The 12,339-nt window shown below is 38.3% G+C and overlaps 1 protein-coding gene across 7 annotated transcripts in view; it reads right to left on the reverse strand.

Moving 5' to 3' along the window:
- The window catches only part of CCDC141 (coiled-coil domain containing 141), a 235,072-nt gene that overhangs the window by 34,148 nt on the left and 188,585 nt on the right, over window positions 1-12,339 (reverse strand). For all 7 annotated transcript variants that reach the window (XM_032356082.1, XM_032356079.1, XM_032356080.1 and 4 more), the window contains 4 exons: window positions 11,692-11,871; window positions 9,725-9,874; window positions 993-1,133; window positions 16-210 (listed from right to left, as the gene is read on the reverse strand). In XM_032356082.1, coding sequence (XP_032211973.1) covers window positions 16-210; window positions 993-1,133; window positions 9,725-9,874; window positions 11,692-11,871 — 666 coding nt within the window. The remainder of the gene's footprint in view (window positions 1-15; window positions 211-992; window positions 1,134-9,724; window positions 9,875-11,691; window positions 11,872-12,339) is intronic.

Genomic DNA, 12,339 nt, shown 5'->3' on the forward strand with positions numbered 1-12,339 from the left:
ACAAGAAAAGGATACCTCTTCTATCATCTCCTGGAGGTGCTCTGTCAGGTCCAAAGTCATCTTGTAATCTGTCACAACTTTGTCAAACTCATCCACATGTTCTTGCAAATCCTTCATGGCTTCCAAAAGAACATTAACTTTATTATTTGGATAACTCAAGAAAGAATCAGAAGTTCTATTCTCAACTTTTTCCATTTTCTTTTTCAAAGCCTATGCAAAAAAGAAACAGTTTTTAAAACAAAATTCAGTTTTTATTTATGAGGCTGGCTGGTGATAATTTATTGACAGAAAAACTTGGGGAAAACTTTTGCAGCCTTCTCCCTGATGATATATTAAAATCATAATAATCACAAATGTATTTTGGAAAGAATGGGTTTTCTCCCACATAGTTTACGGATCCATCATTAAAATCATATAGAAAATTCACTACATACCAGGTCCTATTCCAGATTTCGAGAATGATAGTATGATTTTAAAAAAAGGCAAAGATCATAAAATAAAATATTTTCTTATCTTCAAGAAGCTCACTGTCTCCTGGGAAAAATATTCAAGTTATCTAGCTGGTTCATGTGGTAATTGAGGTAGTATAGGAGGTTCTAGGAGTAATGGGCCACAAAGTTGTTCCTGACATAAGCATGTGCAAGGAAAGGAAATGGGGTGTATAAGAGGTGTGCACGTGTGTGTGCGTGTGTGTGTGTGCATGTGCGTGTGTGTGTGCTCTGGGGAAGAATGGAAGCAGAGAGGCTGGGTAGATTTGGTAGAATTCATTCTAGAGCTGCCTCAAAAGATAAATTAACTTATACATTTTACATGAGGAACTCAACTTTTACAAAAGCAGAAAACTACCATCTGAATCCCGATGTTGCAAAAAAGCCCAAGGGTTAGGCATCTAGAATTGAAATGCAAGCTGATTTTGAAATAATCATAGTAGTGCATGCATGTGCATACACACAGACACACACACAGACATGCCACCCGCACTTTCTCTTTACCTGTATTTTTTCAGCATGCACATCAACTTGTTGAATTTGATATTTAAGAGCCTTCAGATTCCGAGCCTTTTCATTTTTCTTAGTGTAATTAAACTTTAAATTGTTGAATTTCTTTTTGATATCTTTGAATGACTCTTTGAGCTGCAGTTCAATGAAAAGAGGTGATTTCCTTAAAATGAGGACACTAATATTGACTTGTAATAAATAAAAAAATCTTAACACTTCAAAATATTCATAATCCTCAAAATGTATTCAGTGATTTTTTAATAGGAAACAAATGTGCTAAGTGAGCACATAATGAGAATTTAAACATATTCCTAAATTTAAATATAAATTGTTCTTTGTACTTTTTGATGTGTAAATTTTTTAGAGAGTGTTGGGGAGGGGTAGAGGGAGAGGGAGAGAGAGAATCCTAAGCAGATTCAACGCCCAGTGCACATCCCCATGCAGGGCTCCATCTTGTAACCCTGAGATCATAACCTGAGTCAAAATCAAGAGTCGGATGCTTAACCAACTGAGTCAACCAGATGCCCCTTGATTTGTAATTTAAAATTAGATTTATAAGTACAGAATATCTCTTGGCTTCCAAATAAAAGAGTTTTGAACATATCAGATTTTTAACAACTCTAATTTTCTTATTCGTATTTATTTGACATTATGTTTCCCATACATTCCGTTCTCTGGGTCTTAGATGCTTCTGCCTCCCAAGGCTCTCTTACAGTATCGAGAATAAATATACTAGGCTCCAATGAGCTGTTCCTGTTGCAGAGGTCAATGAAGGGTCGACATTCAGACCACCAAGGACATTAGTGAGATAAAAGAGGAGTCCCAATATGAGATTTAGTAGGAAAAATACTTTACTCGCCTAAATCCAGGTAAAAAATTATTTTTCATGAGCAGTTTGCAGAAGGGATTTCCTTTTTAGATATAGGCCACTAACTTTAGATGTTCTTCCAAACCGGAAAGTAAAGGGACAGCGTCACCACTGATGGCAATGCTAACTTGTGTATAAACAGAGCATATGGCAACGAACAGAGAGCAGAGCATGCATTATGACAGCCTTAAGAACACACAGTTCAACTTTACCAGTGAACCGAAGCCCTAAGCAGTCCAGTTCCATCAAACACAACACTTTCTGCACCCTTTCCCATATTCAAGAAAGATAAGCATATTGACAGGCAACTCTCTCTTTATATTATCAGCAAAGAGAAGTACAGAGAAAACATAAACCTTCTCAGATTATATGGAAGCATTTAACAGCAAAAAAATGAACAATGTCATGGTTGATAAATTTGAGCTATGATAAGAGAAGTCAGAAACACATTAAAATTCTTTTCAATGACAGCAAATAAATTATTTGGAAGGGAATAAAGGCTGTGTACATGCTAGATTTTAGACCTGTAATGCAGAAAAAAACATATCTGCCCTAAAAATATTTGCTTTCTCCAAATGCTTATTTCGAATCCTGCATATTGTAAGAACGGAACCCTGACCTTATCTTTAACATTTCTTGGAGACAATTACCTACAAAGGCCCTAGCAGATTTGCATACATGGAAATCATTACACTGATGTGATTTTTGCCTCTCACACACCTATACTGTTGTTTATGTCATATGGTAAATGAAATTGTTGAATGCTTGTTTTAAGCTACCAATTAAGCCAGCCACATTTTAAACATTTAAACTGATAAATCAGTAACATTCTGAAGAAATGGCAAGAACTATAGTTTCAAAATTTGAAAACTATTTCTCTATTAGAACTCACACAAATATTGGAGAAGATCATATTCATTTGGTATACTTATAAAATGACCAATTAATATTTAAAGTCTTTGACATTCAGTGTTTTAACATGCATGTGTTCAATTTTAGTGGAAAAACACAAATGGGATTGAGATATATCGGGACTACATCCTGAGTTATTCACATGGAACTTGGGCAGGAACTCTTTCCCCTCAAAGTCGTAATCTGTGATTATAGGTATAATAACTACCACATCTGAGGAAACCACAGATTCCTGTATTAAAAAACATGTCCCCAATAAAGAGTTATTGTTTCACGGGTACAGAATTTCTTTTTGGGATGATGACAAAGTTCTGGAAATGGATAGTGGTAATGATAGTAGAACAATATGAACGTACTTAATATTAACCTTAACCTTAAAATGGTTAAGATGGTACATTTTATGTTACATGTAGTACATGTGGTATTTTACCATAATTAAACATATAATTTCTATTTTTAATAAAAATAAACAGAATAAAAGAAAAAAGAAAGGGGAAAATATATGTCCTGTTACTAATAAGTATCCATTGGAAAAGGAAATTTTATATTCTTTTTTCTTGTACTAGAATGTGATACACATTATAAATTTCAGTCTAGAGAAAGGAAGAGGGTCTCAGTCATCAATCTGATAATCACTGGGTTACGTCTGCTTGTTTAAATGAGAAAGATCAACTTCTATTCAAAAACTAGGTGATGAACAGAGAAAGTCTGAGCCTTAATGCTCTAATTCTAAACCATGAAATTTTAAATCTGCTTTGGATCAAAAAACTTAAGACCAATAAATGATGAGCACAATCTTATTTCTGCGGCTTCAGAATGTATGCACTTCTACTGAAGATGATTTATAAGACCAAAGAGTGTTCATGGTGCTATGAGTATGTGAAATAGAATCAGCTTCTTTTTGACACATGAGCTCCTTTGACAAAGTTACTGGCACTTCTCTCTTTTGGTCCCCTAGAAATGCATTTTAAATCTTTGACCTTTCCCAGCTGAAATTTAGTAGGACTTTTGCAGCTACAAGTAGAAGGCAGCATGAACAAACTACCTTTAGCAAGTAGATTTTCAGAAAAACCTAATCATGCCTAAATTTCTTACCTGCACATTCTAACATGAAAACTTAACTTCCCATCTAATCCCCATATAACTTGTGATCATATTTTTAAAGGGACTGAGTGCCATGGTTGCTTGGCTGTGGGATCATTGTTCCTGCAGCTGTTTCTAACTTTAGTTAGCTTGTCAACAATGGGGAATGGTGGAAATGGCAAGACAACTGCTCAAATGGAACACGTAAGCAGAAAGAAACACCCAAAGCTTGGGCAGGATAGTTCACCCTATTCAAAAAATTTAAACGTTGTTATAATCCTTATTAACAAAATTTCTAAAAACCTTTAAAAAAACTTTAGGAGGATTTTTTTTTTTCCTAATGAATAATGTGATTTTCCTGTTTCTACTTGTTCAGCTCCTCCATATTTGTTATGGAATCAGCGGACTAAGTTAATACAGCCATACTTAGGAATGAAATGACTTTAAAATTGTGGTTCTTTTGAACCAGAATGAACACCTTCACCATATTTCCTAGGGAGCAGTGAGCTTCTTTCAGGGTTAGGAATGAACAAAGCTTCCTTGAGAAGAAGCAGAAGCAAAAAGAGGCTGATGACGACCAGGCTGGATTGCTATTCTTAGTCTTGACTAAGTTGGTTGAGGTCGCTCTGGCATAAGAATGTATTATTGGGAGTCTGGTGCTGGCAGGGCCAATTTATGTGAGGGCCATGGGACATTTTAAAACTCAGGACACACATTAAAAACAAAAGCCTTTTCAGGCACCTGAGTGGTTCAGTCAGTTAAGCATCCAACTCTTGATCTCAGCTCAGGTCTTGATCTCAGGGTCCTGAGTTCAAGCCCCACGTTGGCCTCCACACTGGGCATGGAGCCTACTAAAAAATAAAAATAAAAAATAAAGCCTTCATTGGAACGATAGCACAGATTTGGCCAGACACAAAAATGCAAAACAGTCCATTTCTCTTCATGTCCACTTCACAGGCTCCATTTCTTGCTCATCCTTTTGCCCATTCCAGAAAAAAAAGATTTCTGATGCTCATTTCCAGTAACAGAAGGCTTCACAGTTATCACTGCCCAGGATGCTTGCATTTGAAATGAAAGGACCCAAAGATTCATAATTCAACCTGAATGATTTGCTACAATCAGTACGGCTAGAATACCAAGCCTAAGTCCTGGAGAGATTTCAGGACAAGGCTCCCTTGGCCTCCTTTCGCTTGGCAACCGTGCAGCTGTCCCCGTATGCTCAAGGCCAGTGCTGCGGCAGCGGAAGTGGGACAGCCTGCAGGGAGAGGACGGTGGCTCCATTTGACCTCATGTCTCGATCATAGCTATTGTCTCTGCCCTGCAAGCTCTGTGTGTTCATGTGTTTGTTTTACTTCCTGGACATGGTAACTACGATTTTAAACTTCAGCTTTCTGTATTCTTCAGGAAGAAGAGTCTCCTTGCAGACGTGAAACACCAAACTTTTATGAACATTTTCAGAACAAATACATCTTTTGTATTCTGTACCCTCTGGATGGACCCACGGTGTGGCCTGCTTGTGAGTGACTGTGATGAGAAGTCTCCTGGGGCTTTCATTCACTCTGGGCTCCATGTTCCCAGAGGACTTTCATGGGCTTATGGTCCAGTACGCAGTGGCCACAGTGGCAATATGTGTCAAATGATGATAGTTTAGTGTTTTTTTTTTTTTTAAAGATTTTATTTGTTTATTTGACAGACAGAGATCACAAGCAGACAGAGAGACAGGCAGAGAGAGAGAGAGAGAGAGAAGCAGGCTCCCTGCTGAGCAGAGAGCCCGATGCGGGACTCGATCCCAGGACCCCGAGATCATGACCTGAGCCGAAGGCAGTGGCTTAACCCACTGAGCCATCCAGGCGCCCAGTTTAGTGTTTTTTCTTAAAATGATGAGTGTAGGGTTATCGATCCAGAATATAATAACCCCAGCACCATACTACAGTACTGCCCGCCCCGTGTTTTAGCCGTCCGGGCACTCTTTGTCTGCTTCTTCTCCTGCCGCTGGGGGATGTCTGTGGTCATTTTGTCACCAGCAAAGTGCTCTACGATGTCAGGAAGTTCGATTTCATGAGTTGGGTATATGTCTATTCCTCGATTCTAATTTGCTGCTTCTTGTCTGCCTTATGTCTCTGGAACTCAAATGACCGACTTCAAATCAACAAAAAAAATTTGTGTAACTGGAACATGAGACTCCAACATATGGAACAGACCTATATATACACCAAGTCCTTTTCTGTTTCCTTCCCGATGAGTAGGATGTTGCTACAGTAGAAAAAGTTTCAGGCTAAAGTGATCTAATTACATGAAAACTTCTGTTTGCGAAACTTATTTTGAAAGAATGGATACCAACCCAATTCTGTCATTGCTGTTTTGCTTTTTTTTTTCCGGCAAAGTAATTGCGACCCATAATGAGACGCCAGTTATAAATTTCCATTAACATTATGTAAATGTAAAAGTAACTTTTGGGGTCAGGTTGCAGATAGAAAACATGCTTAATATCAACTTATTACGTTTCTAAATAAAGACTTGTAAAAGAATGAGTAACTACTGATGTTCTGTCACGTCTAACCATGGAGAATGTCTGTAATGCTTTGCGTATTAACAGCTTATTCATGCTGCCAGGCAAGAAAATATATGGTGAAACTCAACATTTGTGCATACCAATATATCTTTGTGTGAAATGAGTGAGAAAAAAATGCCACGAAATCTGGCAGTCTGAAGACTGTGAAGGTAGACATGGAAAAAATGAGATTTTACAATATCCTATGTCTTAGGTAGTGTATGAAATAAGAAAGTAAAAGTATTTTACTCAAAGATAATCAAGGCACAGAACCATGGTTCTTTGTCTTTAAAGAATATCACATCACATCCAAAAAAAAAAAAAAATTCGCCTTTAGAACACCTCATTTTATTTTGCCCTGAGGTACGGAGTCCTCTACTAGGGAGCTCAAGTACAGTTAGAACCATGTACGTTAGTTAGGGCATCATCAACAATTAATTTTGGTTGAAATGACCAAATGAACCGTGCTATTGTATCGGAGCATCCAAACAGCTTGAAATGGCTATGCCGGAAAACAGGTGGGCAGAGGAAAGTGCAGAGAAAGTGTACATGGTGCATCAGACTGTGCCATGGGAGCAAGTGGGGACTTTGAGTTTAGTAATTGACAACCTGTTGGTGCCCAATAGAGCCTGAAGACCAACAGATGAGCTTTTGGCCCAAAGCCGACTCCTCACACACCATGAACAGAAGCTCTGCAGTCCTAAGTGCTCTGCTCAGATGCAAATCGAAGACACCTCAGGTTTCTCACCCTAAAAAGGAAGAAGTGTCGGTGTCGAGATCTCCCAAAATCTATTTCCACTCAGAGTCTGTGACCTTCCAAGAAGCACTTGAAGCACACTGGAAACAAAACAACTGTGTTTCCAACTCAACTTAAAAAATAAAATGCATTGGGGTGCCTGGGTGGCTCAGTCAGTTAAGCGACTGCTTTCAGCTCAGGTCATGATCCCAGGGTCCTCAGATCAAGCCCCGTGTTAGATTTCCTGCTCAGCTGGGGAACCTGCTTCTCCCTCTTTCTGCTGTTCTCTCTCTCAAATAAATAAATAAAATCTTTTTTTAAAAAATCAATGTTTGCTCTAGTTCCTTGGTGGGGTGTCTGACTTTAATGTTTTAATATACAAAAAACGTAGAATAACATATTGCTTTTAATTTTTTATAATGTTTTAAGTACCTATGCCAAATATTAATAATGATAATGTGACAAAAACGTCTAGGTATATAAATATTATCACCACTTGGAATCTAGCCATCTATACTGTGATATTCACAATACAAATTAGAATGTACATATATTTATTTAATTAAAGTGCACTAAAAATATTCCTTCTGATTATCTTCCCATTAGGCTTGTGGTTGGAAAGTCCAGGGTGTGGATGCTACACTGTGACATGCCTGCTATAGTTATACAAGAAGGAAAGGAGGAAAGAACCAAGGATTTTCAAAGAACCTTTAAATGTGAAATTAAAACTTACATCAAAGATTAGATGGATATGAAGTAGAAACAAATGGGAAGACTACTAGTTCTTTTAATGTTTGAGGTTGTGTTAAAGTGATATCTGATTCCCACATGTATCTGGTTGCTCATTATGGTACAGACAATCCTGGGGCGTCCCGACTGTGACTACAAGGGACATCTGTCATCTCAGCTAAGCTGGCTCCCAGCAGAGGCTCATCACGAGGCTGCCTGTAAATAGAACCCCTGTGGGAAGGGCCTGCACGGGGAGACCCAGCTCCATACATGCCATAGTGATCCAGGAAGATGGAAACTGAGCTATTGGGAGCTGGGAGTAACCCTTAGCCTCCTTCACTTGTGGTTTCTGTTAGTCTAGAGCTGTATATCCCTGCAGGGAGAGAGATTTTTGGCAAAACAAAGTTTACCAAAGAAGAAGAAGGGAGAAGGAGAGAAGGAAGGGGAGAGATTGGAGAGGGAGAGAAGCAGGAGGAGGAAGGGAAGAAAGAATATAACTTTGGAGAAAGGTGGAAAAAAAATTGTTTGCAAACCTGAAAATCTAAATGTTATAGCTTTGGGGAGAACAATGTTTTCTTTAATATTGTTTTCTTTAATAAGATTTGAATGAAATATTGTTAGCTGAAACCGGAAGAGGCCATAGCAGGTAGGCTACACTCTGGGCTTAACCCCGAATGAATCTCTGGCCCAGAATGAGTCCCTGGAACACGGACTCTGAGCAGCAACCCTACAGTCCGGCAGCACATTGCTAAAATGAAAGTCATTATTGGTGTTCCTGTGTCTCTGCTGGGGTCCACGTGGCCTCTCCTGCTCTCTGCCCCTCTCACTTTCCTTCCAGCCCTGCTCCCTTCCTGCACCTGCCGGTGGTCTATAAAAGTGTGGCCTGCAGGAAGGAGCGTGTGAGAGCTCGACCACCATTCTAGCTTAGATACTCATACTTGAGTTCATGAGCTAATGTCTGATATTTGATATTTGCTGGGCCCAGATTGTGTAAATCAGGCATCAACAAAACGTTTGAGAAGGTTTCCCCTTCCTCTTCCTCCACCCGCTTTTGTAACGGACTTGTGACTGGTGGACCCAAAAACATTTTTCTCTAAATGACTCTGTATCCCACTGTCAATTTTGAGTCAAAAATCAGGAACTATGTTTTGCTATCCTGATCTATGTTTTCTCCCCAGAATAAGTTTTTTTAAAATGGAAAGTTTAACTAGGGGAGGGTTATTTCAGCGTGCTACATGTTTGGGGGTTGGGGGTTTGGATGGAGTTGAGGGAGAGGAGGTGGAATTACGTGTTTGAGCGGGTATATGGACGCCGAGGATAACTTTTGTCTGTTGCTCCTTTTTCTCTAGAAGTTGTTTTTCCAGTAAACCACTCCATTTGAGTAAATATGAAACCAGCCTGTTGACTTTGGTGATAATACTTTGTAGCCTCTGAGGCAAAGAGCCTGCTCCCCTGGCCCATGCCACCCCCCTCGCTTTGAGTCATTGGTCCTTAAATAGAATCTCAGCAGGTCGGAGCTGACTTCATGGGGACGGCATCACCCTTTCTGTCCTGCTGGGCTCTATCCACTCAAGCAAGCAGTTGCTGTACAGGCTTGAGTGGGGGGAAGAAATCAACTAGAACACTGTAACAGTGCGTACTAGGTTTTTCTAGGCATTGACAACATACTGACTTGGGTGCTTGGAATTGACTCAAACTTTCAGAGCCCTGAGACGTTGCTTGGTAGATGAAAGGTCAAGGTGGAATAAAAGGTCCCCGATTGTGGGTGCACACGTACAGACAAGAGACACATGCTTTAGGTTGAGAGCAGCTTTTCACAAGGTGGGCTCTCACCCCTGTCACCCTACCTCGTTTATACTGTCCCTTGCGTTGCAGAATTCCAGGCTGCAGGTCAGGGTCCGTTCATACTCCTGGGCTCTGGCACGCCAGTTCCCACTGTCCCCCTCGAGGAGGTCCAGCTGCTGCTGCAGGTTCTTTGCGGAAACGTTAGAGCAGTTCTGAAAATGAAAGAGAAGAGGAAGTGACAAAGGGACTGGGCGAAACAGCAATGAGATGCATGTGCTATTTACCTGCGTTATGAAGTTCATAAAGGACATTAAAAAACCAGCTCCTGGCTGACTTTACCTTAAGCATATTTGAATATAATGATTTCAGAAGGGAGAGCCAGACACCAAGATGTTGGGAAGGCAAACCGTTGCATTTCCAGTCTTGAAACTTCAATTTTGAAGATTTGCTCATCACACCCAACTCTTCAGAGACACCGTTTATTATAACGTATAATTTTTACTTCAAAAGGCATAAAATATGCATTGGAAACATTCAGCTTCTGCACTATAATTTTCCTGTCAACTTGAACTTAACCTCAGGTTCATTATGCAAGTGCGCCAATCTCTGCTCAACACAGAGGGCTGCTGAGGCCAAGGCCAGATAAAGGTTGGAGAACAATTTATAATATTATTTGTACAAAGTGAGACATCTTACTTTTTTCTTTCTTTTTAAAATACATTTATTAATAAAATAAAGCTCTTTAAAAAGAAAACTCCTTCTTGGTAAAAACTTTATTGCTGTCTATAAACAGCAACAGATATTTTGTATTTCTATGTCTTTCAGTTAAAAAATTAAAAAAATTTTTTTTAATTTTTAAAAAATTAAAAAAAATTTTTTTAAATGAACTTTAGGTTCATTGCATTCTATATCATTTAATGGAGATTTTAGATAAACCTTAAAGTAAAATTGGCCATTATGATTTTGTTAATGTTATACATACTAGATAGAATAAACATAATCTTTTCTCCCCTCAAATTAGGAATTTGGAAGATTTTTTCCTTTTAATCAGAGTCCTGTATGTTATTTATAAAAATTTGATTTGAAAATACTGTCTTCTCTTTAGGCTCTTCTGTTAAGGTCAGTCCAGTAGCATAAAGCAGATCCAGTGATCACTGCCCAAGCCTTCAGTGAAGCCAGAAATCTCCTCCATGATGGGCTCTTATGGATAAAGCCCCTTCTCTGGGCCTCAGATCCTTCTTTTATAAAATGAGTGTCCTGGGCTAGATTATCTCTACCATACCTTTCCAGATCCAAAATGCAAAAGCAGCATTGGTCCAATCAAAATATAACCTGAGCCACAAGAATAATTAAAAATTTTCTGGTAGCTATATTAAAAAGTAAAAAAAGAAACAGGTGCAATTCATTTTTCACAATAAAGATTGTTCAACCAAATATCATCATGTTAACATGTTAACAAATGTTAAAAATATTAACACAGTTTTTTATACTAAGTCTTTGAAATCTAGTGTGTATTCACATTTATAAGCACTTCTTAATTGTTGCTAAACTTGTCAGAAATAATTGATCCATATTCAAATTTCATAGTATATAGTTTAAAATGTAGAATCACATATCCAAACTATTCCCAATGTACTTAAAAGTTTTCTCATAATTACATTGGAGTGTCAGTTTTAAAATTTAAATTATTAAAAATTAATAAAATTAAAATTTAGTTCTTTAGTTGCCTTAGGCCCATTTCAAATGCAAAAACCTGACTGCCGTATTAGACAACAGAGCTCTACAATTCTATGTTTTAACTAGCTTGAGGATAGATGTACTAAACAAGACTTTATAAAGCGATTTTCCTCCTTTAAAGTTTTTTTTTGTTTTGTTCTAGGTGGTAGAAATTCACCACAAATAACTACCCCAATGGCTTAATGTATTTTTAAATTTAACATATAGTAGACAGTCGGGCTGATTTCTTTGATATTACCCCCCAACTCTCAACTTTAATTACGTAGGAATGATGGTGTTCCAAGTTGCTTACAGGCCGCTGCACTGATGAGATGATGTCCACTCCCAGGGAAAGGGCCAGTTTATGGAGATGATCGATGTGTGCCTGCTTCTCCTGAGCACGACTGAGGTGGACTTGGGCTTCGTGGGCATCCTCCAGATCCTCTGGCTGGTCTACAAACTCTGTTTCCCTGGATTTGTGGAGATGACCCAGCTGGAATTTAAGACAGTTAACAATTAACATGGATTTCTTATTTTTCTGAAGACTGATTTTTTTTTTTTTTTGAAGCCTACTTTCCATAACCTATTTTATTACCTGGTCAAAATGCTGCCAAGCCTATCTATAATTATTAATGTCATAGATAAGGAAAAAAATGTTACAGTGCTTCAAATAGGTAAGGTAAAATTGAGGAATTAACATTGTCAGTTCTCTTAAAGAAGAAAACACTCTTTTTGGTCAGAGTCTAAAACTTTTGCAAGATCTAGACTTGTGTTCTGAGTACGTTCAGAGGCTATTTTAAAGGGATATCGGTATATCTCCATTTTCTGTTAAGAGAAGCTAATAACTATAAAGCTCTATTGAGCACTCCATAATATCAGTTACTTGAGATACATTAAAAAAAAAAAAAGATTTGTTTTCTTACCTCAAAGAGCTTACACTTCTTGAGTTGAGGGGAAAAGT

The sequence above is a fragment of the Mustela erminea genome, chromosome 8, assembly GCF_009829155.1.
Source record: "Mustela erminea isolate mMusErm1 chromosome 8, mMusErm1.Pri, whole genome shotgun sequence".
Taxonomy (NCBI): Eukaryota; Metazoa; Chordata; class Mammalia; order Carnivora; family Mustelidae; genus Mustela; species Mustela erminea.